Source organism: Silurus aristotelis (assembly GCF_946808225.1).
Source record: "Silurus aristotelis genome assembly, chromosome: 1".
Classification (NCBI taxonomy): domain Eukaryota; kingdom Metazoa; phylum Chordata; class Actinopteri; order Siluriformes; family Siluridae; genus Silurus; species Silurus aristotelis.
The window spans coordinates 31,541,848-31,567,654 of record NC_139574.1 but is presented as its reverse complement, the minus strand read 5'-3'; the positions used below and the strand labels follow the sequence as shown (position 1 = coordinate 31,567,654).

The 25,807-nt window shown below is 37.5% G+C and overlaps 1 protein-coding gene across 1 annotated transcript; it reads right to left on the bottom strand.

The window, feature by feature from the left end:
- Window positions 1–844: 844 nt before the first annotated feature.
- Window positions 845–19,810, bottom strand: cacng7b (calcium channel, voltage-dependent, gamma subunit 7b). Its single transcript, XM_083555238.1, is given in 7 exon segments — window positions 845–1,522; window positions 2,846–2,991; window positions 8,283–8,376; window positions 8,378–8,439; window positions 8,473–8,559; window positions 10,806–11,001; window positions 19,611–19,810. Coding segments are annotated over 6 exon segments (1,032 nt in total). The 5' UTR covers window positions 19,611–19,810; the 3' UTR covers window positions 845–1,075.
- Between the last annotated feature and the right edge of the window lie 5,997 nt (window positions 19,811–25,807).

Below are 25,807 nucleotides of genomic sequence, written 5' to 3'. Positions count from 1 at the left end.
CTCAGAAATATTTTAATCAATACCGGATCTCTTTCACACGAGATAAGCAACAGCACACTTGCAGTGTAACCCTACTCTTAAAGTCCCATGGAGTATTTTTTAATAAGATAAAGTGCACAAATACTGATGCATTAGAATGAAATGCCTACTGTATATTAAGAGATAATGATTAAAAATCCAGTTGAATGTATTATGTCTTCCACTACTAAGCTGCTCGAAAATGAGGGAGTGATTTAAGGGAAGTGTAAACTGCAACTTGAAAAAGCCAACACAAGAACCAACACTCAAAAAGCCATTACTGGGACTTGAAGCAATTGAAGTAATTTTTCAGTCTTTTTCATTTCCAATGCATATGCAACACTTTCCCTCTCAGCAATGCAGGTCTTATTAATTTCTTCCCTCGTTCCAGTTAAAATGACATATTATTTACATCATAAAAATCATCAGGATTCTGGAGTGTCTCATATTCAAAGTAGAAATAAGTAAATCTATTTTACAAGTATCTTAAACATGTTAAACTCCATAATAACACTAAATACTGATACTAATAGAGTAATTAAAATAATACGTGGTCAATATCACTAGTAGAACTGAAGGCAATAGTTACTGTCTTTGTGCACTAGCACAGTATGTAAGTATACAACAATGTGTTTTCTCATAGAAGTGTTTTGTATTATACATTGCTTGTGCAATAAAATCTCCCTGTAGATGAAAAAATGTTCTATTATGCTACAACACTTTCATCTTTAGCTTCATTGGTGATACAGAACTCTTATTTCACATGATCTTATTTCACGTTAGTCTCAAGGTTTTTTTTACACTCTCTATACACTGTAGATAATCTCTCTGTACTTTTTCTGTAATCTCTCTCTCTCTCTCTCTCTCTCTCTCTCTCTCTCTCTCTCTCTCTCTCGCTCTCTCTCGCTCTCTCTCGCTCTCTGTTTCTAACCTAATGTTAAGCAAATCTTCCGAAAAATCTTCCAAAATTAGCAAAATAAAATGCAAATCAGTATTTTTGTTTCAAATTTCTGCTTAAATTCGAAATGTGTAAAAATACAGGTGGACGGAAACGTGTCTAACATGGTGAGGCGCTCATGCGCATGTGTGTGTGGTAATGAGGGGGTGGCACAGCGGGTGGAGGCATGGACATGGGCAGGGCCTGGGACTCTGTGGGATGAAGAGGGTGGTTGAGGCTATAGTGTGAGGGGGATTGAAGCTGGAAGGCGACTGCAGACTCGGGGCTGGAGGCAGCGGTGGCGCTCTGGGCTGACACGCTGTGCTGGGCAATGAGTTTGGCTGGAGGCTGCTGAGTCTCTGCTAGCTGAATGGAAACATCGCTGGAGAGCTCTGAGGCACTGCGAGCACGTTGTTGGTGAGGAGGCCAGGTGTCAGGCTGCAGGAATTGACCACTGTAGTCACTGCATTCGGACAGACGGGGGCGGTAGAGCGCCGGGTGAGGCCGATACATCTCCTCTTCAGTGTAGCGCTTCATGAACAGATACACAGACATCACGCCTGCGCCCTGACGAGAGAGACGACTGTATGAAATTCACGTCTGAAACAGACTGCACTTCACTTTTACACCTTAAATTGAATTTGACACCCATTTCAATCATTTAAATGTGTAGAAAAAAGAGGGAGCGATAAAAGAAAAAATATTGTCCTCATTCGTCCCATTATTCCTTCAGCAGATGAGTGATGGAACTGAAATGAATTGTTTAAGACATTGCATGGATTCAGTGCTTTAGCAAATACTTGGGTTAAAAATAGCTCTTCAAATCAGTACCTATTTATTTTTCTTCTCTTGCTAAAACACACACACACACACACACACACACACACACACACACACACACACACACACACACACACACACACACACACACACACAAATTGCTCCCTAAGCAACCATAAGCTCATAGTAGTGAGGAGACCCTGCTGATTCAGGCAGAAAAATTATTTCAGCCAGAAGTAAAATTTTGCTAAATCCTTACTCTGTGAACACACACACACACACACACACACACACACACACACACACACACACACACACACACACACACACACACACACACACACACACACACACAAAATGGTTGACTGACAGCTTCAAGTCTCACAATCAATTCCCCCTTGCTTCCTTCCTTTCCTTTCCTCTCCTCTCCTTTCTTCATTTTTTTAGTCATTCCTATTTGTTCCATTTTCATTTACATCCCTTAATTTTTTTCCCCTTTCCTTTCTTTTTTGTGCACTCTTCAAAAGCAAGTATATCAAAATCTCATCACAAACTTTATTTTACAAGTGTAGTCCTTTATCTAAACCCAAACTGAAATGCTGAACACTTGTGTTTAGTCCATTTAACATGGTAAAATCCATAGCAGCGTTTATTCCCATTCAGGATGAGTCAAGAGCAGAATTGTCTAAGAAGATGCAAGACTTATATCCATTAGTATTGGTGGTTCTTTCCCAACTGCCAAACACAACATTGGAGGCTCACAGTTTTATTGGATGTCTTTGGATGCTGTAGCATTACATTCTCCATTCACTTAAACTAAGAGACTTAAACCTGTTCCAGCATGACAATGCTCCTGTGCAGCTCCATGAATCAATCCAACCCAGGGTTTACATAGGCTGGAGCAGAAGATATTGAGATATTGCTTGCTATAGAACTCTGGCTTCAACATTAGTGAACACCATTGGGATGAAGAAAAACCCTGACTGCACCCCATATAGTGTATAAGGTTATATCTACTGTACTATACCAAAATTATTTATATAGCTGGTACAATCAGATGGACACAAAGGTGTGTCTTATTAAAGAGTAGACTATTTTGAATTGGTTTACCTCTTTGAGTAGGAAGGAGCTGGCAGCAAATGCAAAGGACCAGCCATAGTGATAGTTAAAGAAGTGCTCTGGTTCTCTAGGCCTGTTCATCACCTCATCATTTATACTTGAGATATAGAGCACTAATCCCACCACCAGACTTAGACCTGAGAAAGACAGAGAGAGAGAAAGAGAAAAAGAGAGGGATAGAGTGAGAGAAAATGCATAAGCAAATGCAACAAAAAAACAATAGCGCACTAAGGGGAAGAGGGAGAAGACACATTTTTATATATATATATATATATATATTAGCTTTGTAATCAAGTTTAGATTTAGTCAATCATGCATCGCTTTAGACAAGGGAATCTGCTAAATGCCGTAAATGTAAATGTGTGCCAACAGATTTAAATGTGCCAACAAGATATAAAATGCCTTGTAACAACACAGTTATATAGAAATCATGTAAAATCAAATTACAAATTCAAAATACCTGAATAAAATTGCTCACTTTCTTTTTTTGTCCTTGCCTTTGAAGAACAGTAGTTTAAGCATTGTCCAAAATGACAAAACGTGAAAGAAGTTTGTTTGAAATCTTTGCAAATTTATTTAAAAAAAAAACATGAAAAAAATCACAAGTACATAAGCATCCACAGCCTTTGCCATGACACGCAAAATTAAGCTCAGGTGCATCCTGTTTCCACTGATCATCCTTTAGATGTTTCTACAACTTCTAACTTCTAACCTTTACCCCCTTCTAAATCCAACTGACATGGCTAGCAGAAAAGAAAGGTGTGAGAAATGTTTATTTTTCTAAACAGTGTGTCAGGGGAAGTTGGAGAGCATAGGTAACAGATTGGGCCCAAACTAAAGAAGGCATTTTCTGTTCAATGTCAAGGTTAAAGCTACAATGAAGTAAACGTTTACATGTTCTGCATATGAACAGACAGATATACCTAGTTACCCAAGGAAAAAGCTATTTTGCTATATGAGAAGTCACCAAGAACAGTTGTATTCAAAAAAGAAATCACTGCAATATAATCGATCAATGGTATTAATAAATGTACAAAAAATGTCCATTTTGCCTGGTAATTTAAGATTTTGCTTGATCTCCATTGCATTTATATAGATTATTTCAAATAAGTTAGATGATGATGATGATGATGATGATTATATTATTATTTGATTCTGTAAACTTAAAAGTGAAAAGTTTCTACATTATTGAACTCTTTATCTCCACACTACAGTACTACAATACTTTTCAGCTATAACTTTGCTCTCTTGAACACTCCGCCAGTTTTATTTAGGTTATATTCATTGCACATGGTAGGAATTTGAAGCTACAGTAGATATGTTAAACTTAATTCAGACATTAATGCAAAATAATAATTAGGTCATCAGACCGGAGGTGAGATGAACAAAGCGTATGATTAGATTGAGTTCAGTTTTTTGCATGTGTTCGTGTCTTTGTTTAGAAATAAACTAGTCTTTGTTTGCAATAAATCCTTCATCCTTAAATTCTCTACAAACAGATGGAAATGTATCATCTTTCTTCCTCTTACACTCATATTTCAACCTCCTTAATTCAAATTTAATTGATTTGTACAGCGCTTTTATCAGTGAACATTGTCAAAGCAGTGTTTCAGAAATAAATCGCCATACTTTAGTCCCCGTAAATGTAATGCTAATGAGTGGGCCGGTGGCGACAGTGACAAGGAAAATCTTCCTGAGAAGGTATGAGGAAGAAGACTTGAGAAATCTCACGAGAGCTCATCTGTACCTACTTACTGGAGTTTCACAAGGGATCCAAGTGTTTATTCAATTTGCACCAGCGCACCTGGTCCAGCTTATGAGCTGCTTTATAAAAACAAAGTGCAAAATATGAAACCAAAACCATGAGTTCCCCAGACAGGGACCTGAAACACTAAATGGTAAAAATAATGTTCTATGAAACAGCAGGGCAAATAAATAATTTTTAAAATTTTTTAAATGAACTTAAATTGCACAATGAAAGCCATAACAACGGGCCTAAAGGTTGAAGGAAATTACTCATATTCTAAACACCCCATGACAAGTAAGTCATTTTAAATAGTCTCCCTCTCTCTCTCTCTCTCTCTCTCTCTCTCTCTCTCTCTCTCTCTCTCTCTTCTTTTAAAAGCTCCAATCTTCTTTCATCACCTCAGTTGATTTATAAAAACACAATTTGAAATATAAAAACCTTTTCTATGTTTTTATGTTTGTTTCAGCTCATGTGCATTGTAAATCATTACACAAACAACACCTCATGAGTTTTTAGAAATGGGGAAATGCATCATTAGCAAAGTAGAGTCATTCCTGCAGAGCCTGACGTGGGAGAGTACCAGGCAGCAATAAACAAAAGCATATGGAGAATCGTAATGATACAACAAAGGGAACAAGACAGCACTATCAATTGCATAATCAAAAATAATCAATTGCAGATGGTAGGACCATACTTGATTACAAACTGACAATATAGCATCATATAGAGGGACTTTTCGTATTTATTTACTATCTAATTTATTTCTATCTAATTCTATTAAACATTTAGGTCATTGTGCTGGGGATGTGGTAGCTTAGTGTTTAAGGCACTGGATTCGAAAGTCATGAGAGCAAATCCGGGCCACACTAAGCTGCTACTCCTGGGCCTCTGAGCAAGGTCCTTAATGCTATAGTTGCTTAATTGTATGAATGCAATAATTGTATGTCACTCTGGATATGTTTATGGTCCAAATACCATTAAAATGTAAATTTATGCTGCATGCATAGATATCATGAATCATTTACCATCTATGATCACACAAGAATGTTTGAGATTATGTTATTAAATGCTATAATCAAATATTTATCATATCATATATTTAAATGCAGACAGATATTATAAAGAACTGTCCAAATCAATTTCATTAGATCTTGATTAAAGATTTCAACAAGAAGGCACATTCCCCTAAGACTGCAATCAAGATGACAGACTGAGTAAACACTCAAGTCATCATCAGCTCTGCAATAATGTCTGGATATGATTCAAACTTGAGTAAAATCTGATCTGCACAAAAAGGAAAATCTGTCAGCACTGTACTGACAAATATGTGGACCTTTGAACATCACATAATTACATGATTTCTATCCCTAACTGTTAGGATCACACATTTGCATAGAATGTCTTTCTGTCTACAAAATTGGAATTAAGAGGCACAAACACATTCCAATTATGATATGAAGAAATAGTTTATCAAGGTTAAAGTGAAGGAACTCCAGGCCTCCACACCCTACATCAGCACCTCTTCTCACTAATACTCTTGGGGCTAAACAAGCAGAAAATTTAGAGGAAACCCCTATTATAATGGCAAATGGGGAACAGATCTGAAATAGAATGTATTCCAAGCACATAAGTTTGACTGTTATGTATTCATGAACCTTTTTTCATATAATGTAGATATATGCATGTATGGGCAATATTTATGATATTGTATTTCATGTATTTCAAATGTAAAATAGGATTTTGTAATATGTATTTGGTAGAGTTGATTAAAATAGCTTCATATTGTATATCAAAATACTTGTATTTTTGTAGTTTTTAAATACTTTAAAATACTTTGTAAGAAGTCTACATGATGACATCATAAAGATGCGGCATCTGATTGGTTCCTACTCTATTGGTTTGCTCAGACTAGTTAAAATCAAAACAGAAAGTTTAACCATATGAAAGAAGGTGGTGAAGGTAAGAAACGTGCAGGCTGCCAGCTTTCAAATAGGTGTCCAGTGATTGATAAATAAATATTTGATTGTCGAAAATTGTACCCTCATTGAAGTAGCTGTTTTGTAGCAATATAATTTTACATAAAACTGCATGAATGACTGCCTATACATTATTATTAATATACTTGCCTATACAATAATAATTATGAGTGAAAATCAAATGATTCATTATTTCGAAACTAATTGCTATGAATACAGGTGCCATTATTTATTTTCTTATGAATGACTTGTATGTCATTAAGTCAGTGGTGCTGATGCAAAGTAGCCCATGTTACCAAACACCAAGTAACTAAATTAGGATACAATTATAAGTCATTTGCAAACTGGTCAACATTAAACTGTTGGTTTAAAACTAAGCTTCATCTGGGAGATCACATTGATTATGTATGTGAATATTTGATCTGTTAACTGGTTGCATATATCAGATTTATTGTGTGACTCGGCCAGAGAAAAGCTGTTGCTATCAAACATTGTTTACTTAATCAACTGAGTCAGTGTAATGATGAAGAATAGATCAGATCGCCCAGTTGATGGAAGGTTTAAGAAAAAAGTATTTTTATTATTTAAAAGATACAGTAGTTTATGTTGATACGTGGTGTGGCTGCTGTGTTTCGTAGTTTATTTTGATACACGTATTGAGGTATTAGTTATTTTATTTTAAAATACATTTTGATGTATCTTTGCCCAACCCTGTATATGGATAAATGTTTGTGGACAGCTGGCCATAAGATGCATATGTGCTTTTTAAACAACCCATTCTACATGTAGTCCCCATTTCAGACACAAGGATATTAGTAAAATCAGTTACTGATATAGGGTGAGGAGTGTTAAAATTAGTTTTTTCTTTAATTTTACTTCAAGTTTGAAGTTTAAATAGTATTTAATTGGTGAATATCTAAAACAGATTCAAACATTAAGCCACAACAGCAAATTAGTCTGCTCAGACATGGGGTCTGAGCTCCGACATATTTATTGGAGAGCCAGCCAGGAGCTTCACAGGCTATTAAAATAGCATTTTTAAAAGCTGGAAAAGGTATGTAGTAATGACAAAAGGAAGCATTCACAGTTCCTTTACACAAATCATAAACATTGTGTGGTGTGTAATTGTATTATGTACAAATGTCTAGGAAATTGTTGCTCATAGAAAGAGGCAAAACATTTACATTTATGACATTTGGCTGACACCGTTATCTAAAGCAACTTACATTTATCTTAAAATCTTAAAATAGTGGCTGATTTGCAAAACAAATTACAGTACTAGGTATACTGCGGATCAGGATTATCTAAACTAGTAGTGCAGCAATAATTTAATTGTGTAACAAGTATGCAAAATGTACTGCCTAAAATAATGTAGGTAAAATGCTACATTTCTAGCTAGATCAAGTCTTGTTTGCATTTAGGAAATAAATAGGCAATGTGGACATGAAATATTTAACTTTAATGTCTGTTTTGGGGTGAATGTTAATGTAGATAGCTCCTGCTGAAATGACATTTACCAAATAGAGTTCAGACCAGTTCAGGCACAAAAATAACAGAAATCTGTTTTGATTGAAAAGAAACAACTCCAGATACTAAAGGTGAAGTCAATTTGGGTCCACTAAAGGGTTCAACCTGAGCGTCAAGTGTCATATAACAAACGAAGAATATGGCAGTTGTTAAAGATAAATTAAATTGTGATTAATACCTGACAGGATGAAGAAGATTCCGGAAACAAATGCCAAGATGGTGCGCTGTGGGCGAATGTGGCCCACATTGCTAAGAATGAAGGCAGTAAACACAAAGAGTTTCTGAGAAAAGGACCAAACATATCAGGCGCCATGTCCGAGTTAAAACAGGAAATATCTCAAATGTACAAGATAAATCTGTTTACTCACTGAGAATATTTGCTGTATTTTCTGTCGTGATCTCGATCTCCGGCTCGGTGAAATACTCCGAGGCCACACATTTTCCTTTCTCTGAACCTGACAGAAAAACAAAGCTTAATAGGGATAAGTGAATGATGAAAATGAGACAAAAAGAGAAAATCAGTGGATGTGGAATGGGGAAGCTATAAAAGCATATTATTTAAAGAACTCACAACTGTACTAAAATCTTTTGCTATAATGAATACAATACAAAGCGATTCATTTTATTCTGAAATGCCACAGTTTTTACTGCATCTGAAATTCAATATTTAGTATATAAAGTATTACATATGGAGGACAGTTTCCACCAGCTGAAGACAAAGTCATACCACTCATTAGTGAAAGGAATGGATTTGCCCAGTAGGGGGTGGATAAAGGGTCGATAATTGGGTGGTGTAAGTCTCCCTAGGTTTGTTAGCAGCTCATTAGGAACAGGTAAGATGACAGAAGATACACGGATGTGAAGAGCCATCTAAAGTAAATGGAAGTGCTCATTAAGGAGTGTATTTTTTTCTTTTCATAGACTTCTGCTTAATAGTGTGAGCTGTGGCACATTCATCTTGTTTCAGAGTGCTAGTCATTTAAATCTAGCCAATGGGTTTTTAATGTCATAAATGGTTGCTCTTTTATTATTATACTTCTTCGTTTTTTTTCACCATCTCTTTTTCTTTTTAGAATCTTGCTAGTGGAATGGATTGTGCATCATCAGTACTCTGACTCTGGCATATAAGCCTCCATCCAACTTTCATTTTTGTGTGATGTTAAATCTTGCATGGCGTATTGATTTTGGGTTAAAATAAATTTTAAAATTGTGGTTGTTTGCTCTGGTGTTATTTTTTCCTCATGGATATAAATGGAAATTTGTAGGATTGGTCAGTCTAAACTAGATTTAATGTCTTTGGATGCAGCATTAAATCTTAGCATTTCTTAAATTTAGAGATTCATTCCTGTTCTAGCTTGACAATGCCCCTGTGCACAAAAGTAGCTCCATTAAGATATGTTTTATGTGCTTTGGAGTGGAAGGTCTTGAGTCGCCTGCTATAGAGCTCTGGCCTCAACCATACTGAACACTTTTGATAAGAATTAGAACACTCACTGCACCCCAGACCTCCTCATCTCATTTACCTGATTTTACTAGCACAATCTCCAAAATCACACTAAATAAATTCTATTTCAAGCTGAATGAAAAAAATTATGTTGACAATATTATCATGACACGGTTTTTTTTTTTCATTGCTCTCCTTCACTCATTCTCCTTCATTAACAATCATGTAGTTTAGACTGTGAAAAGCTTTTGATTCACGCACACCTTATGAACAAAACCTACACTTCTAATTTGCGTGCATGCTTTCTTCTGAACTCAATTATTCAGTAATTGCTAACCGGAAATTATGAATGTGTGACAAGACAGGCTTCGTTTCTTTTTTAACTGCTGCTCTTGCAACCTCCCAGCACTTAGAGGAAAACTCTAAATGCCCTTTTGCACATACAGAACACAACTCCCAATTGACCACGATTAGTTAGTGTTGAACTTTTTTGACAAGAGTGAGAAAGAGTAATGGTACTCTGGTAAAAGATGAAATACTGACTACACCTTTTCACTCAAGTTAAAGTATAGAAGTTTGGACACTGACATGGATAAAGCCATAACTGCTACCTGTTTTAGTATCACGCTGGTAACCGGACCTCACATCATATTAATACAAAAGAATTAAAAAAAACATTTTATCTAATAAATGTATTCAGGCTGAACATCCACCATATAGAACACAAGCAGAGAAAAGATGAAAATGATCAGGTGATCAGGAATGTCTCTGTTTTCAGTCATGTTTACATCGCAAAATCCCTCTGTCTCATCCACATTAGCTAGACTTCTTGTTGCCTTCTGCCTTGCTCATTGTTAGCTTTGTACACTAGCCCATGTCCGTGGTGCGTGAGAGCCAGGAAATTATACACCAGTGGTAGATTGGAAAAAGCCGTGCAATGACAACAAATAGGTTAATGGGCTGAAAACGGCACACAATTAGAAGAAAAAATATTGATCATGTCAACAAATAGATTAAAACTTAAGTAATAAGCCTGTTTTGAAAATGTAAGAAGTTGAAAGTGCAGATATTTGTGACAAAAATGTAGTGTGAAAATAAAATGTTGTACTGTTACCAGAAAAATCTACTTAGGTACAGTAACAAAGTATTTGTACTTCATTACCTAATGTTTTTGGTGCATGCAATGTATCATTTTGCATAAAAAAAATTAACCCACACAATTAAGAATTTAAATAGAATCAAGGTGCATGTGTGTACCTGCTATGAAGCACACCCTCCAAAGGCCGGAGTGCAGCGCCATCTTGACGTCAATGGTTTGGTTCTGCTGCAGCACGATGCCCTCCTCCATTAGCAGCCAATAATCGGTTGCTACGGCAACCCCAACCAACAGCAATCCGCACGCCCCAAACACGGTGGAGAGCAGAGTGAGAGCCCTGCTGCTGCATGAGCTCATCTACACATGCACACACATGCAAAGGAACAAAAAAATCCAGAATAATGTTTTAAGCAAACTAAGGAATAAAGCTTTTATGTACAATTTTGTACTGATTTCAGAACAAGTTCGGTTGGATGAACTTTGGGGTTCAAAACTTAATTCTTTCCAAAAATCCGAAGACATGTACACATCTACATGGGTAGAGCACCTGAATTCAAAATGGCTGACTGATGATTGATTAAATGTGGGATCTGCATTATTAATGCTCTCTCTCTCTCTCTCTCTCTCTCTCTCTCTCTCTCTCTCTCTCTCTCTCTCTCTCTCTCTCTCTCTCTCGTTTTCTCATTCTCTGATGTACTGAATACTACAGAGTTTTATTGAATAAAAGAAACCAAAAATCCATCCTTCAAAATCAACTTCATTTGGAAGTTTGGGGCCTTATCTGATCTCTCTGATCACATGCAGTAAAAGAAATGAGAAAAAAAGACAGGAATTTTTTTTTCTCTTTTTAACCAGCCAGTCAGGAGAAATGTCAAAGGTCAAATAGCTTAATGAGCAATAGTCACTGAGGCAGAAAGTAAGACACACACATACACACATACACACACACACACACAAAGAGAGAGAGAGAGCGAGAAAGAGAGAGCTACTGTATGAGTCATAGCCATGCAGTGAGGTACAGAGACCTGGTTAAAAAAAAAAACAAACACCATTCATTTCACACACACAGTGATGTTTAGAGCATCATGACAATCTTTTACGCTGCATGTCAGACATAATTTCAAAGAATTGTTTCAGTGCATGAACAATGCATTACGTGCATGAGAAAGGAAAAGAGAATATGAAAGGAAAATGAGGGATCGGAGACAGAGTTAAGTAACCATCAATGAGAATGCAACCGCAGTGAGAGTGACTGAGAGAACTGCACTGTGAGCGTGTGTCCGTTCATTTCCCCCTCAGCCCTCTTCTCTATCCCTGACCCCACATGCTATTCTCGCTCCCTTTCTCTCCAGTGAAACATTTGATCAATGCCTAATTACCGAGCGACGTGCCATTATCTGTCCTTGTTTTGCAGTGGTGGCTTGAACGTGTGATGATTTGAATGATGGCTGTCATAGAGACACATGATTACTCTGAGAGAAAGGCATGATTAAGGAGAACGATAAAGAGGTGCAGTGTGTGTGTGTGTGTGTGTGTGTGTGTGTGTGTGTGTGTGTGTGTGTGTGTGTGTGTGTGTGTGTGTGTGCACGTGTGCGTATTTTTGTGTATGAATCTGCATACAAATGTTTTCAGACTGTTATCTCCTGTCTGTCTTCCAGAGCCGGTGACTCAGAGCAGCACCCTGAGAGACAAGAACAACACACCACAGGGAGAGAGAGAAAGAGAGAGAGAGAGCGGGCAAGTGAAAAGATATAGTAAAAAGGGCAAAAGGGAGGGGAAAAGCAAAGAGCGATGGAGTGACAGCAGGGATACAAAAAAAGAAAGAGACAGATGATGCAGATGCAGAATGCAGGCCATCTGCAGCGCATGAGCTGCTAATCCCCTGAAATAAGAGCTACATCAAAGTCCATCGGAGGCCATCGCATGCTCCGCACCCGAGATGTATGAATATGCATGACTAGATTGATTAGCGCATGCATATTAATTTAAAGCAGAGAGAAAGTGAGACATGGATAAAGTGGGATGATTAAAAGAGTCAGAAAGAGGGGAGGGGGAAGGGGGGAGAGTCATCAGAGACTGCTACAGTGCTGCAGTTCTGCCAGGCTGCTAGAGGAAACCTGCTGGGTGAATGTGCTGTGTGCCAAGCTCGGCATGGACAGAAGGTTTCTAAAAAGGAGATTTAGATGTGAGGCCAGGACTCTATGTGTATGAGTGTGTGTGGGGGGTGTTCATGTTAAGAATTTTCATATTCCTTTACTGTATTTAACTGATAAATGTCTTCCTTTTAATATGCTTATAGGTAAGAAGGTAAAACAAACACTACAGGCACAGACATTCAAAGATTCCCTGAATAAAACTTTTTAAGAGGGCTAAGAAACTTAATTACTTACCCATTCACTCACTTAATCGCCCACTCACTCACTCACTCACTCACTCACTCACTCACTCACTCACTCACTCATTTACTCACTCACTCACTCACTCACTCACTCACTCACTCACTCACTCATTTACCCATTCACTTACTCATTTACTCATTTACTCACTCACTCACTCACTCATTCACTCACTCACTCACTCACTCACCCATTCACTTACTCATTTACTCACTCACTCACTCATTTACTCACTCACTCATTCACTCACTCACTTACTCACTTACTCACACATTCACTCACCTAACCATTCACTCACTCACTCACTCACTCACTCACTCACTCACTCACTCACCCATTCACTCACCCATTCTCTCACTCACTCACTCACTTACTCACTCACTCACTCACTCACTCACTCATTTACTCACCCATTCACTTACCTAATCACCCATTCACCCATTCATTTACTCACTCACCCATTCACTCATTCACTCACTCACTTACTCACTCACCCATTCACTCACTCACTCATCCATTCACTCACTCACTCACTCACTCACTCACTCACTCACTCACTAATTTACTCACTTAATCACCCATTCACTCACTCACCTATTTATTTACTCACTCACCCATTCACTCACTTAATCACCTATTTACCCATTCACTCACTCATGCACTCACTCACTTATTCACTCACTCACTTACCCATTTACTCACTCACTCACTCACTCACTCACTCACCAATTTACTCACTTAATCACCCATTCACTCACTCACCCATTCACTCACTCACTCACTCACCCATTTACTCCCTCACTCACCCATTCACTCACTTAATCACCCATTCAGTAACTCACTCACTCATTTACTTACTCACTTACCCATTCACCCACTCACTCACTCATCCACCCATTTACTTAACAATTTACTCACTTAATCACCCATTCACTCACTCACCAATTAATTTACTCACTCACCCATTCACTCACTTAATCATCCATTCACTCACTCACTTACCCATTCACTCACTCACTCACCCACTCACCAATTTACTCACTTAATCACCCATTCACTCACTCACTTACCCATTCACTCACTCACCCATTCACTCACTTAATCACCCATTCACTCACTCACTTACCCATTCACTCACTCACTCACTCACTTACCCATTCACTCACTCACTCACTCACTCACTCACTTAATTACCCATTCACTCACTCACTCATTCACTCACTCACACTTACCCATTCACTCACTTAATCACCCATTTACTCACTTACTTACTCACCCATTCACTCACTCACTCACTCACTCACTCAATTAATTACCCATTCACTCACTCACTCATTCACTCACTCACTCACACTTACCCATTCACTCACTCACTCACACTTACCCATTCACTCACTTAATCACCCATTCACTCACTCACCCATTCACTCACTCACTCACTCACACACTAACTCACCCACTCACTCACTTATTCACCCATTCATACACTCACTTATTCACCCACTCACCCATTTACTTATTTTCTCACTCACCTATGCACTTACTCACTCACTCATTCACTCACTTACCCATTCATTTACTGTCTCTCTCTCACTCACCCATTCATTCATTTACTCACTTACTCCTTTATTCACCCATGCACTTACTAATTCACTCACTCACTCACTCACTCACTTACATATTCACTCACTCACTTATTCACCCTCTCATACACTCACCCACTCACTCACTCACTCACTCACTCACTCACTTACTTTTCCATTCACTCATTCTCAGAATTTACTCACTCACCAATTCACTCACTTGAACTAAACACCCACCCACTCACTTACTCAATCACCCACTCACTTACTCGATCATCCACTCACTTTCTTACCAATTCACTCGCTCAATCATTCACTCAACCACAAGTTGACACAATCACTAATTTACTCATCCACTCACTCACTTCCTCACAGTAACCACTTTATCTTGGTCAGGGTGCTATCCCAGGAACACAGGGCATACGGTGAAAATACACCGAAGGTGGAAAGCAAGTCCGTTGCAGCAACATTTACACTTGGCCAATTTTCATCAGCCGATCCACTTACTAATGTTAGTTTGATAGGTGAAGGAATTCCATGCGGACACAAAAAAAGGCCAAAGGAATTTCACACAGAGAGTGAGCTGAGCTCAGAATACAGCCAGAGACCCCAGAGCTAGGAGACAGCAACTCTACCAGCTGCACTACTCTGGCCCACTAATTAAAGAACCCTTTAAAGCATTTAGTGTGTACATGCAGGAGGGAGCATCAAACTAATTTAATGCTAAAATAAAAAGGCACTGCTGGATCATGACTAAGCAGATATTTATATGGTAGATCATTCTTATTCTCATTCTCAATGTGAATCAGTGTGGTACTGGTTCAAGTCAAATCATGCACAGCTACCTTTCTGGCAATGTTAATAGACACCCCCAATATTTTCCCTTTTTTGGTATAGCCAGAGAATTTAGCTTGTCTTTTCTGTGTGTATCCTCTAACCATGATCAGTGACAAAATATATGACCTAAGAGCTGATGGTGAGCTCAGCATGTATACTGTGGTGAACATATGGCTACAGCCCGGAAACTACGAAATGTACAAAGTGAGCTCCTTAAAGACATTATTTGTACAAAGCACCCTCACCGCAACTTCAAATGAAATTCCAACTACATGCCAGGCTTTTTCTTTTTGCTTCATTTCCTGGTCTCACTAATAAAAGCTTCAGACTAAATGGAAAGTGAATAACTGAGGATGTCAACATCCACAACAGAATGTAATGGTTATGTGTCCTCATACTTTTGGCCATATCGTGTATCATATAAGTGGGTTCAGGAGGTCACACCTGATAGCAGGAGCTGAGCAAGGGGTCATGCTTATGCTTGAGCCAAACTAAACAAATTAAAATGTGCTGAAAGCAGCTCAGTTGTCATTTTGGTTTGTAATTTTAAGCACTACGATTAGCAAATTGACGAAGAAAGCAGTTTGAGAAACAATTTTGCCATCAAAAGATTTCCCTCAGGTAGTTTAAGTAGCAGAATTCTTTTTTTTTTTTGCACATGAGATCATTAAATAAACTGATTTACTGTATAATTTGTCATTTATGTATGGTGTTTTTGTCTGTTTTCCTTGTGTCCTTAATTTATGTCATAGTCTGCTTTGTTTGAAGGCTAGCAGACTGTTTCCTGTACATATGACAATAAACCCTTCACTCTTGAAGCAACATTATACAATTGGCATTTTTAAGGAATGATTTCTCACATACTATCAGAGAACCACTGACTTTTTCGATTTGCTCATTACAATTTAAGCGCACACACACACCAGATGTGCTTCCTCAAGGGATTCAAAATAGGGCAAAAACTCTTATCAAAATAAGTAACAGGACAGCTATGCTCACTGGCCAATTGAACTACTTATCTCTTCTTTCATGTTAAAAAAAAAAGAGCTCTCTGAAATTTGGGAGGTTTTGAGGAAATCTTATTAATCAAGAAAAATACCACCACAGGCTAAAAAAAAAATCCTGATTGCAGTACTCGAACGGTTTGCTGTGCTTTGCTGCTTTGCGTTTCCTGGAGCAAACTAAGAAATGACTTTTGGTTTAAGTATAAAAAATACTGCAGTAGATCGAACTGAGTTCGGTTTCTCTAAAAGCATGCATCGTTTTATGTTTTGGATGAAAACTGAATCAGTCTAATTTTTTTCTGTCCAAGTTAAAAGAATAAGTTTGTTGATCTTTCAAAAAACAGTGATAAAATGATGACCTACAATATAATACAAAGCTAAAGGCAAAAAAAAAAAAAAAAAGATGTCGTATACTCTATATGGAGAAAACATGGTTAATCCTCCAAGCAAGAATGAAGAGAAAACCTTTGAGCTTAACAGACAGTGTGAAGCCCTTGTCCTTACATTGCAGTTCAGAGAGAGACAAGAGAAAGAGAAAAGGAGAGAGAAATTGTGTGTGTGTGTGTGTGTGTGTGTGTGTGTGTGTGTGTGTGTGTGTGTGTGTGTGTGTGTGTGTGTATGGACACTAGGCACCCTTTAGCTATTGTGCGCTCCCCTCAGGCTGTGTGTGCTGCTGCAGCGGGAGACTATGTACTCATGTAGACTGCAGATTTTCTCATTTTAGTTTTAATAAACACTGTATTTGGCTGTGCTATTTTTTTTCTATTTGGAACATTTAAAAAAGATATTAAATGCCCATTTCAATAAAAAAAGAGACTTATTAAAACTTCATCATAAGCTTTGCACACACTCATTTATTTTGCATCTTCACTCATCATGGAGTCCAAAATATGTTGAATTATCATTTGAACTATGGTTATTTCTGTTAGTTTCCTCAATTACATCGCAGTCACCACGTGTCTCTTTTAGAAGGTAAATAGCTTAGATGTATATGACACCAAAATAAGTGTACTGATCCTAAACTGATGAATCTACTGAATCTAAATACTTTTTTGTACTTTTTCTGGTTCCCAGACTGCTGTACCATTTTTTGGTGTTCTTGTAAGTGTGGGGTAACCAAGGGACAACAACACCATTATGAAGTAGTGAGAAAATAAGTGATTGAATTGCTATGGAATAGTAAAAGACATTACGCTTTATGCTGGATAACCAGGCTATCTACTGAAGAATCAAAAATACAGACATGCTATAGTCTGCTACCATATGTAATGTTTTATGCCAATTTATTATCTCTTGTATTATGTGGAATATCAAAAGAACCATATGTTTAAATGATTTAGAGATATAAAGAAATTAACAAATAATTAATAAATGAATGAAAAACACGTGTTTGAAAAAACGATGTGACATAATTAGGAATAGAATCATGAATTATAATATTGTATGAGGATAATAATTATGAAGATGCCATTAATTATTATGTAAGCCCTTAAAATCACACCTTATTAGTTCATCTAACACAGTCACAAAGGATCCCTTGGGCCCAATGTGGGAGAAATCACCCTTTATAAACAGATTTATTAGTTATTCATCTGAAATCACATTATTCAGCGGTGATGTTGTTTTGCGGGTCGATTCAGATCTTGGGTAATTATTTGTGTGCAGTTTCTGGACATGTTTTTCCCACTTCTACTTCTTTTTTGGCTCTCTGGTTTCTTCCCACCTGCACAAAAAGCATGTGAGCAGATGGATTGGCTATGGTATGAATATGCGTGTACGGTGCCCTGTCGATGGACTGGCATGCTAGCCGTGGTGTGTCCCTGCAACCCAGCCTCCGCCCCTTCACATCCCCCATCCCCAGAATAGATGCTGGATCCACTGCAACCCCAAACAAGGATGGAGTGCTTACTGAACGCCTTGAATTATTCTGTAATTACAGTGAAAGTAACAGGAAAAGCCCACCATTGTCAAACTGAGGAATATAGTGCACCTACTGTATCAATGAATTCGAAACAAGTTTTAGAGAATCAGCAACTACACTGAGAAGCAAAGTGATTATTCATGGGGACTTTCAAATTCTTGAATGAAGCAGGAATGTCACATCAGCTACCTTTTCACATAAAGTATTACAGCAAGCAATTATGGTTGCTTGGAGTAAAACAGGGACAGGGAGTGAAGAGAGAGAAAAGAGAGAGAGAGAGAGAGAGAAGTGTGTGTGTGTGTGTGTGTGTGTGTGTGTGTGTGTGCGTATGTGACTCGGGGATAAGGCTGAGGTATGGAAAGTCCTTGGCCTAAAAAAATTAGATCAGACCAATGCGCAAGTGCGCGCCTGCACGGGAGCGCGCTCAGTTCAAGCAGAAACTACTGCAAACGCTACTGGCTGCTTTCTCCATTCCTCAGAGTTGAGCTCCGAAAACGAGTCATCCCGCAATAATCAACAATTTTAGCCCAGTAAACATTACTAAGCACTGCCAACAGTGTAGATCACACAAGCTTGAAATTAAATAATAATACTAATAATACTAATAATAATACAGTTACAAAGTAAAGTCAGTTATTAATCACACTAGCAGTCAAACGATTAGTAGAAACTAACATTTCATTATCTTTGCGTGCTCTCGTGTACCTGCTTTTTCAAACATACCCTCTCCGTTATTTTACCTTACGTCATAAAAATTCCGCATTTGTTCACCTACGTCATAAATATGGCAATTAAACACAGGTTTCTCTCCATTCAACGCGCTCTCGAGATGCTTCTCCCAATGGCATATGGTTTCACTTACATGCATGCGGCACAGTAGCTACTACTGTACTGTACACACACACACACGCACACACACACACACACACACACACACACACACACACACACACACACACACACACACACACACAGAGATTACAGCACTCATTAGAAAGAGGAAAATCCTGCAAATTCTCATCCACACACACAGGACTCCAAATGTGTAGCAAATAGTTACACCATCTGTGCATGGGGCAGACCTCCTAAAATGCAGACCTATATGATTTTGTAAAAGCGTGTTTAAGATCACGACACACAAGCGCACGCGCGTTCACACACTCACGCACGCACGCACGCAAACACACGCACGCAGACACGGGTTAAACAAAATGCATTTGCTCACCCTTCCCAAAGAGGCGAGAGGATCCTGCCAACACAGCCGAGATCCTGACAGCAGAGATGTCCGGTTTAAAAAAGCCTGCTCTCTCTCTCTCTCTCTCTCTCTCTCTCTCTCTCTCTCTCTCTCTCTCTCTCTCTACCCCTCTCTCTCCCTCACTCCTCGGGTGCGCATATTTTCCCGCTCTTCATTCTTTCTGCGCACCCTCTACTCCCCATACTGAAGTGATGCAGTAACCAAGGAGAGAAGGAAATCAACACCAACATTCCCCCCCCCCTCCACTTTAATGTGTGCCACTGAATTATAAGAACAGATTTAAGTTTTTTTTCTCTCTCCCTCCCTGCTCTTTTTTTTTTAAAGGAGAAGAAGAGAAGAAGATTGCAGTGCACCTGTCCACAGATCAATGCCTTTCGTATGATACAAAAGCATTAACGATAAACCATGCATGCATCACTTCACACATCCATAACATCTAAGGTTGTGCATGGATAATCAGTTAGCTTGGGAAATTTGCTCATTACACCTGCCCACAGATCTCTAGACGAATGTTGTACCTGGGGATCCCCTGTCTAATGATTACGTGAGAACCAGAACTTAGCAAAGGAGGTCCAGTTGTCCCAATACAATCCATTTTACAATAGCAAATGAATGCTAAATTAAACAGTTCTTCGATTTTATACTTCGATTTAGACCGTTTTTAGAATGTTGGATATTTTGCTTTTGGTGTAAAAACAGAGTAAAAAAAATGCCAAAGAGATTTGCTGTATTGCAAATAATTTGTACACTTTTATTCAGAGAAAAGTTCCTTAAAGTGTTCTTAGTATCATAAAATTCTTTATTTTTACAAGTAACCAGCTCTGATAGAGAAAAAAACTCCTTGTCACTTTAGATTTAATCTTCCTTCACTTTATAAGCAGCTTCCACATCCATTCTTTCTTTTCTTTTCAGGGTTTGAAGTGGATTTGGAGTTTATCCTGGGAACACTGGGTGCACCATGGCATTGACACACATGCATGGACACACATTTACCCACTTATTCACACTTATCCAGTGCACCTACTGGAATAGTTTTGGAAGGTGGGTGGAAAATGGAGAAACTGGATCCAATTACACATGGTGAGAAGGTACGCAGTAAAAGAACACAGAAGTTCAGGATCAAACTAGGACCTCAACCCCAGCAACGCTTCCATTATCACTTATAATCGCTTAAAATAAAATTTGTGCAATAGTGTAAATTTGCATGCAGATATATTGCACATGCCCATTTTTCATGTATAGTCTTACTTTTTCCTTTCTTTTTTTTCTCTCTTGGGTTTCCTTCCATGTTCCCTGATGCGGAAATCCTGTATTTTTAGAAGCAATATCAATAGCATGTGGTACACTCTGACCCCAAGAAGATTGAGATCTTATGATGTTATAAGAGGCACAAGAATACTTCAGATACAAGAAAAGAAATCTTGCAGGTTGTCATTATGTTGTGGAAGTTTCACAATTTGTTCACAGTGTAGTCTTATTGTTTTACTGTGTGTTCACACACAAGCTCACAGAGATTTATACACCCCTATTGCCACTCATTTACCATGTTAAAAGTAGCTTTATATTATGACAATTGAAACAGGAAGTGTGATATTTTTTCTTATTTAAATACACTATAGAACTGAACAGATATTCAATAGTTAAAAGGCTCGGAGGATGACAAGCAGATGAGAGGCAGGGACAGTTACAGTAAGGAGGTTATGTTGGATTTTTAATAGGCAGGAGAACTGAGGGTGTCCCATTATATCACTGCGTACCCTCCGGGAGTCAGCCAGGATGACGTGATAAGAGGCGAAAGAGACAGAGGGAGAGAAGGGGAAATGGAGAGATGCCTCGAGAGGTTGTTTTGCTTTCTCGGCAGCCTCATCAGCAAGAACGTGCAAGTCAACTGCTTCAAACAGCAATAACGGACAACAGCAGACACAGAAGACCCCAATAACGAACATCATTGAATCCTTTAGACATATTTGCCTTGTCATTGTTGTGCTGTACTTCTAACATCACAGCACCTTCTTTCATGTATGTTAGATACTGAACAAGTGCTGCAAAAGTTGGTCAAACAGTTCATTCTAAAAAGGTTCTTTATTGATTCGTTTGTGAAGTTATATGGTTTATTGAAGGGTCTTTAACATCAGTGGAAGCTATACATAGAAGAAAAGGTTCTTTGTACTGTAGTAGAAAATGGGTTCTTCAGAGTAAAGAGATGTTCTTCACACTCAGCAATCTTCACATATAATCTCTGATAAAGAAGTTGAACTTGAAACTCGAAACTGCATCAGGTACTATGGGAAAAGTTTTTTTTTTTTTTTATAACAATTACCTGAAAATGTCTGTGGGAAATCAAAACTGGGTCTTCAAAACCCTCCTTTTTGTTTTTTTTGAGTGTTTGTTGGAGAAAGATTGTTTAGTACAATAAGACAAAATAAATACTTTATGTACAGTACTTTAAGAAAACTTTTAAAACAAAAAAATTGTATGCAAACTGCCAATGATACACTGGACTATTTTAAAACCAAGAACCTAAATGTGTTAAAATGACACAGACTTCAATATCCATTTAATCTGCATATCCACCCAGAAAAAAGGCAACATTTTAAACCTAGAAAAAAAATTTCCTAACCTGTACATTTATAATGAGATTACTCATTATAATTATTCAAATAATGATAGTCTCCCATTAATCAACACTTTATATTAATGAAACAGTGCCTTATGGAAGTAGTCACCCCCTTTATTTTTTTATTATTGCTGCATTATTACATGGAATTAAAATGGATTTTCAAGGAGTTTAATGTAGACGACATGAAGACCACCATTAAGCTGCTAAATATTTAATATTGGCACACAATTAATAATAATTAAAAATATGTAAAATTATGAAATATGCAAAGTCATATTTTGCTGCAATTTCAGCTTCAAGTCTCATTGGGTATGTCTTTATTTTACATGATAACATCTAACCACTGGGATTTATGCCCATTCTTAATGGCAAAGCTGCTCCAACTTCTTTCAAGTTAGTTGAGTTGGGTTGGTGTAAGTCATACCACAAACTCTTAATTAGGATAAGGACTATGTTTTGATAAAACCCTGTTTTGACTAGGCCATGCCAACAGATTTCAATGTTTCTCTTTATACCACTCCAGTTTGGCTTTAACTGTAAGTTTTAGGCCATTGACTGGCTGACAATCTCCTTAAAATTAAATAAAACTATCTGCACAGCATGATGCTGCCATCATATCATACTTTCTTTCAGCTTCTCATGCTTTGCGATAAAAGATTTTGTTTTTGTGCCACAATATAAGATTTCCCAAAAATCCATTTAAGTACATAATAATAAAATTTTAATTCAATTATACAGGTAGTACATTATCATAATGCAACAAAACAGAGAAATGGGGATGGGGGTGGGGGTTGGCAGGATGGGGTGCTTTTTACAAAGGAGTGTATATATTAGAGGTCAAAAATCTAAGATAAATAGTGAAAATGCTTCCATCTAAATATCTAAATATAGATACAAATCTTCTTTACAAATGTTAATTATTTAATTGGAAGCAACCTGAGAGTAAGTAAATGTGTCATGAACTCAAATTGTAAAGTGTAAAAACTTACATACATACGCTTTCTTAGTGTTTTTTTTACATTTAGGGTATTAATTGACCGGAGTGACTCACAATTATCTTTTGGATGCAAGTCAGCAGTTAAGATTTTAAAAGCCTTGCTTAAGAGCCTAGCAGTGGCAGTGAACTCATAAAACAAACTAAAACAAACTTTAACCAGTGAACTCCCACTTTCCCAGTCACAAATTTGCTTGCATTTAAATAGGGACCAATAAATACTGGAGACTCTTGAATATAGAATAGTGAAAATATTGAACGTTTACTCTCGTCAATGTTAAAACCAGTTCATATGCATTTTTTAAATGAAAAGAAATCTTTTGGGACTCACTGTAAGTCTTCTCTCTTTCAGTTAGAAGAGAGATTTTAAATTCTTCACATCACTGCTTCTCTGGATTTGCATTTCCTCACACTTTTTTGCTCACCCATTTCATCTTTTAATTTCCATTCGCTCCTACTCAAACTTTCCATTCCTGAATTAGATCCCACCTATCCACTTTCCTTCCATTCCTTCTTCCTTGCTTCTCTCCTACCCTTTACAATTCATTAAACTCTTCTTCTGTCAACTTTCCTCTCTTCCACTCTCACATCTCCCTTTTTCTTTCCTCCAGTCTTGTCCCCTCCCCATCTCCTTTCCCTTCTCCTCTCGCCTGTTCTCTATGGACACCATGTCTTCGCTGCAGTTCTGCTGCATGTCAGTGGAGGCTTGGGTTGTGAAGTGGGGATCGTTTTAGATTCTTTTCCAGGTCAGATTTTCTGACTCAAACCAGGCCAGGCCTGAAACTGCACGCACTGTGCAGACAGCCTGTAGAGTCTCCCTAACCTCATTCACAGCCTTAAAACTAAACATATACACGCACAAGCCTGAAAATTCACCCTAAATATGCAATGCAATCCATCATCTGCTGATCGTTTTAGGTGATGCTACATACTCATGAGAAGAAGAAAATCTGAAACTGTTATGCATGTTTTAATGAATGAATCTTTTCCAAATAAAGTTTTTACACCAAATTATTCGAAACATACTTTTAAATTGTAGCAACTGATCAAATACAGAGTTTCTACTGTACGTGTGGGTGATTTTTTCTTTTTTTACATTTAAAAATTTTAGAAACTGTGGCATTATAGAAAAATGATAAAAAAAAATGGGATGGTGTGATGCATTGAAGCAGAAACAGTCATGTATTAGAATAAGCATTTTAATAGGACCCATGTGATTATATCTGAAAGCCTTATACACAATTATCAAAGCTACACTGATATAGAAAATATAGTCACAAATTCTGACCAATCAGATTTAAGAACTCAGTAGAGCTCTAATACTCTAATACAATAGTAAGAAATTACTGTATGGCAGGAGAACTTATTCAGTTTATGACACAGCACTTATTCAATTTATGACACAGCATAATCAGCAGTGGTTATTATGCCCTGATCGTGATGATCCAACATATTCATTTCCCTTCATCTTCAGACACTCATTTTCAAATTATTGTCACTTCAGAGCATATATGTGTTTTAATATATTTCCTGTATACAGAGATTTGTAAAGCATATACACTTATATACTGAAGTCGTACATATATCGGCCTGCTTTTACAGAAATTTCTACAAATAACGATACAAATGGTTTATCAACAGGCCTTTGTTGTACATTCATTACAGCTTTACGCCACAATACATTTCACCTCCTTATTGCTTACGGTATTAAAACAATAAGAGATTAAGCAGGTTTCATTCGAAAAGAATGAGCCGGGAAATTTGTTGTCTAAACTCCCTTGAAAGAAAAGTATATCATCGGCTTTAGATCTCGAGGTGCCAGACAGATCTGTAACTAGTATTTTCAACATGAAAATGAAATATTAGCTATCAACTGACTACTAACTAGCGACTTAAACAGGTTACTCCAGTGGTATTTCTTCAGCCACTGTGAAAAATAATGTAGTGATACAACATTATTCTCAGTATTCCATTAGTTTTATGGGATTAGCAGGGAGTTAAGAAAGGTGTTTAGGAAAACAGAATCATGGGAATCATGAGGGCTGGGATTCATGGAGAAAAGCTTGTGTGATGCCTTATGGTCTTTAAGCTATAATCGCTCAAACCAAATTCATTAGCAGTGATGGACAATCAGGAAGAATTTTTTACTATATTACTGCACTTTAGTACATTTTTAGAATGTTTTCATTTTGGATTTTTTTTTTATTGAACTACATTTCAGAAAAACATGCTGTTCCTTAATCATTTGAAGTAAATACATGAATTAAATGTGAGATCACAAGCATAATTCTTTTGGGAGCAACGCTTCTTATAACAGAAATTCATCCATTTGCACATTCATTGGCTTATAGCTATCATGTTACGATCACGTACATATACATTTATTGAATTTGGGATGCCCTTAACAAGATCAACTTACAATTTTCTCATTTATAAACTGAGCAGGTGAGGGTTATGGTTCCTGCTCAAGGGCTCAGGAGTGGGAAGTTGTTGGTGTTGGGATTTCAACTGATCTTCTGTTCAGACGTCCAACATCTTAAACACTGAGCGCCC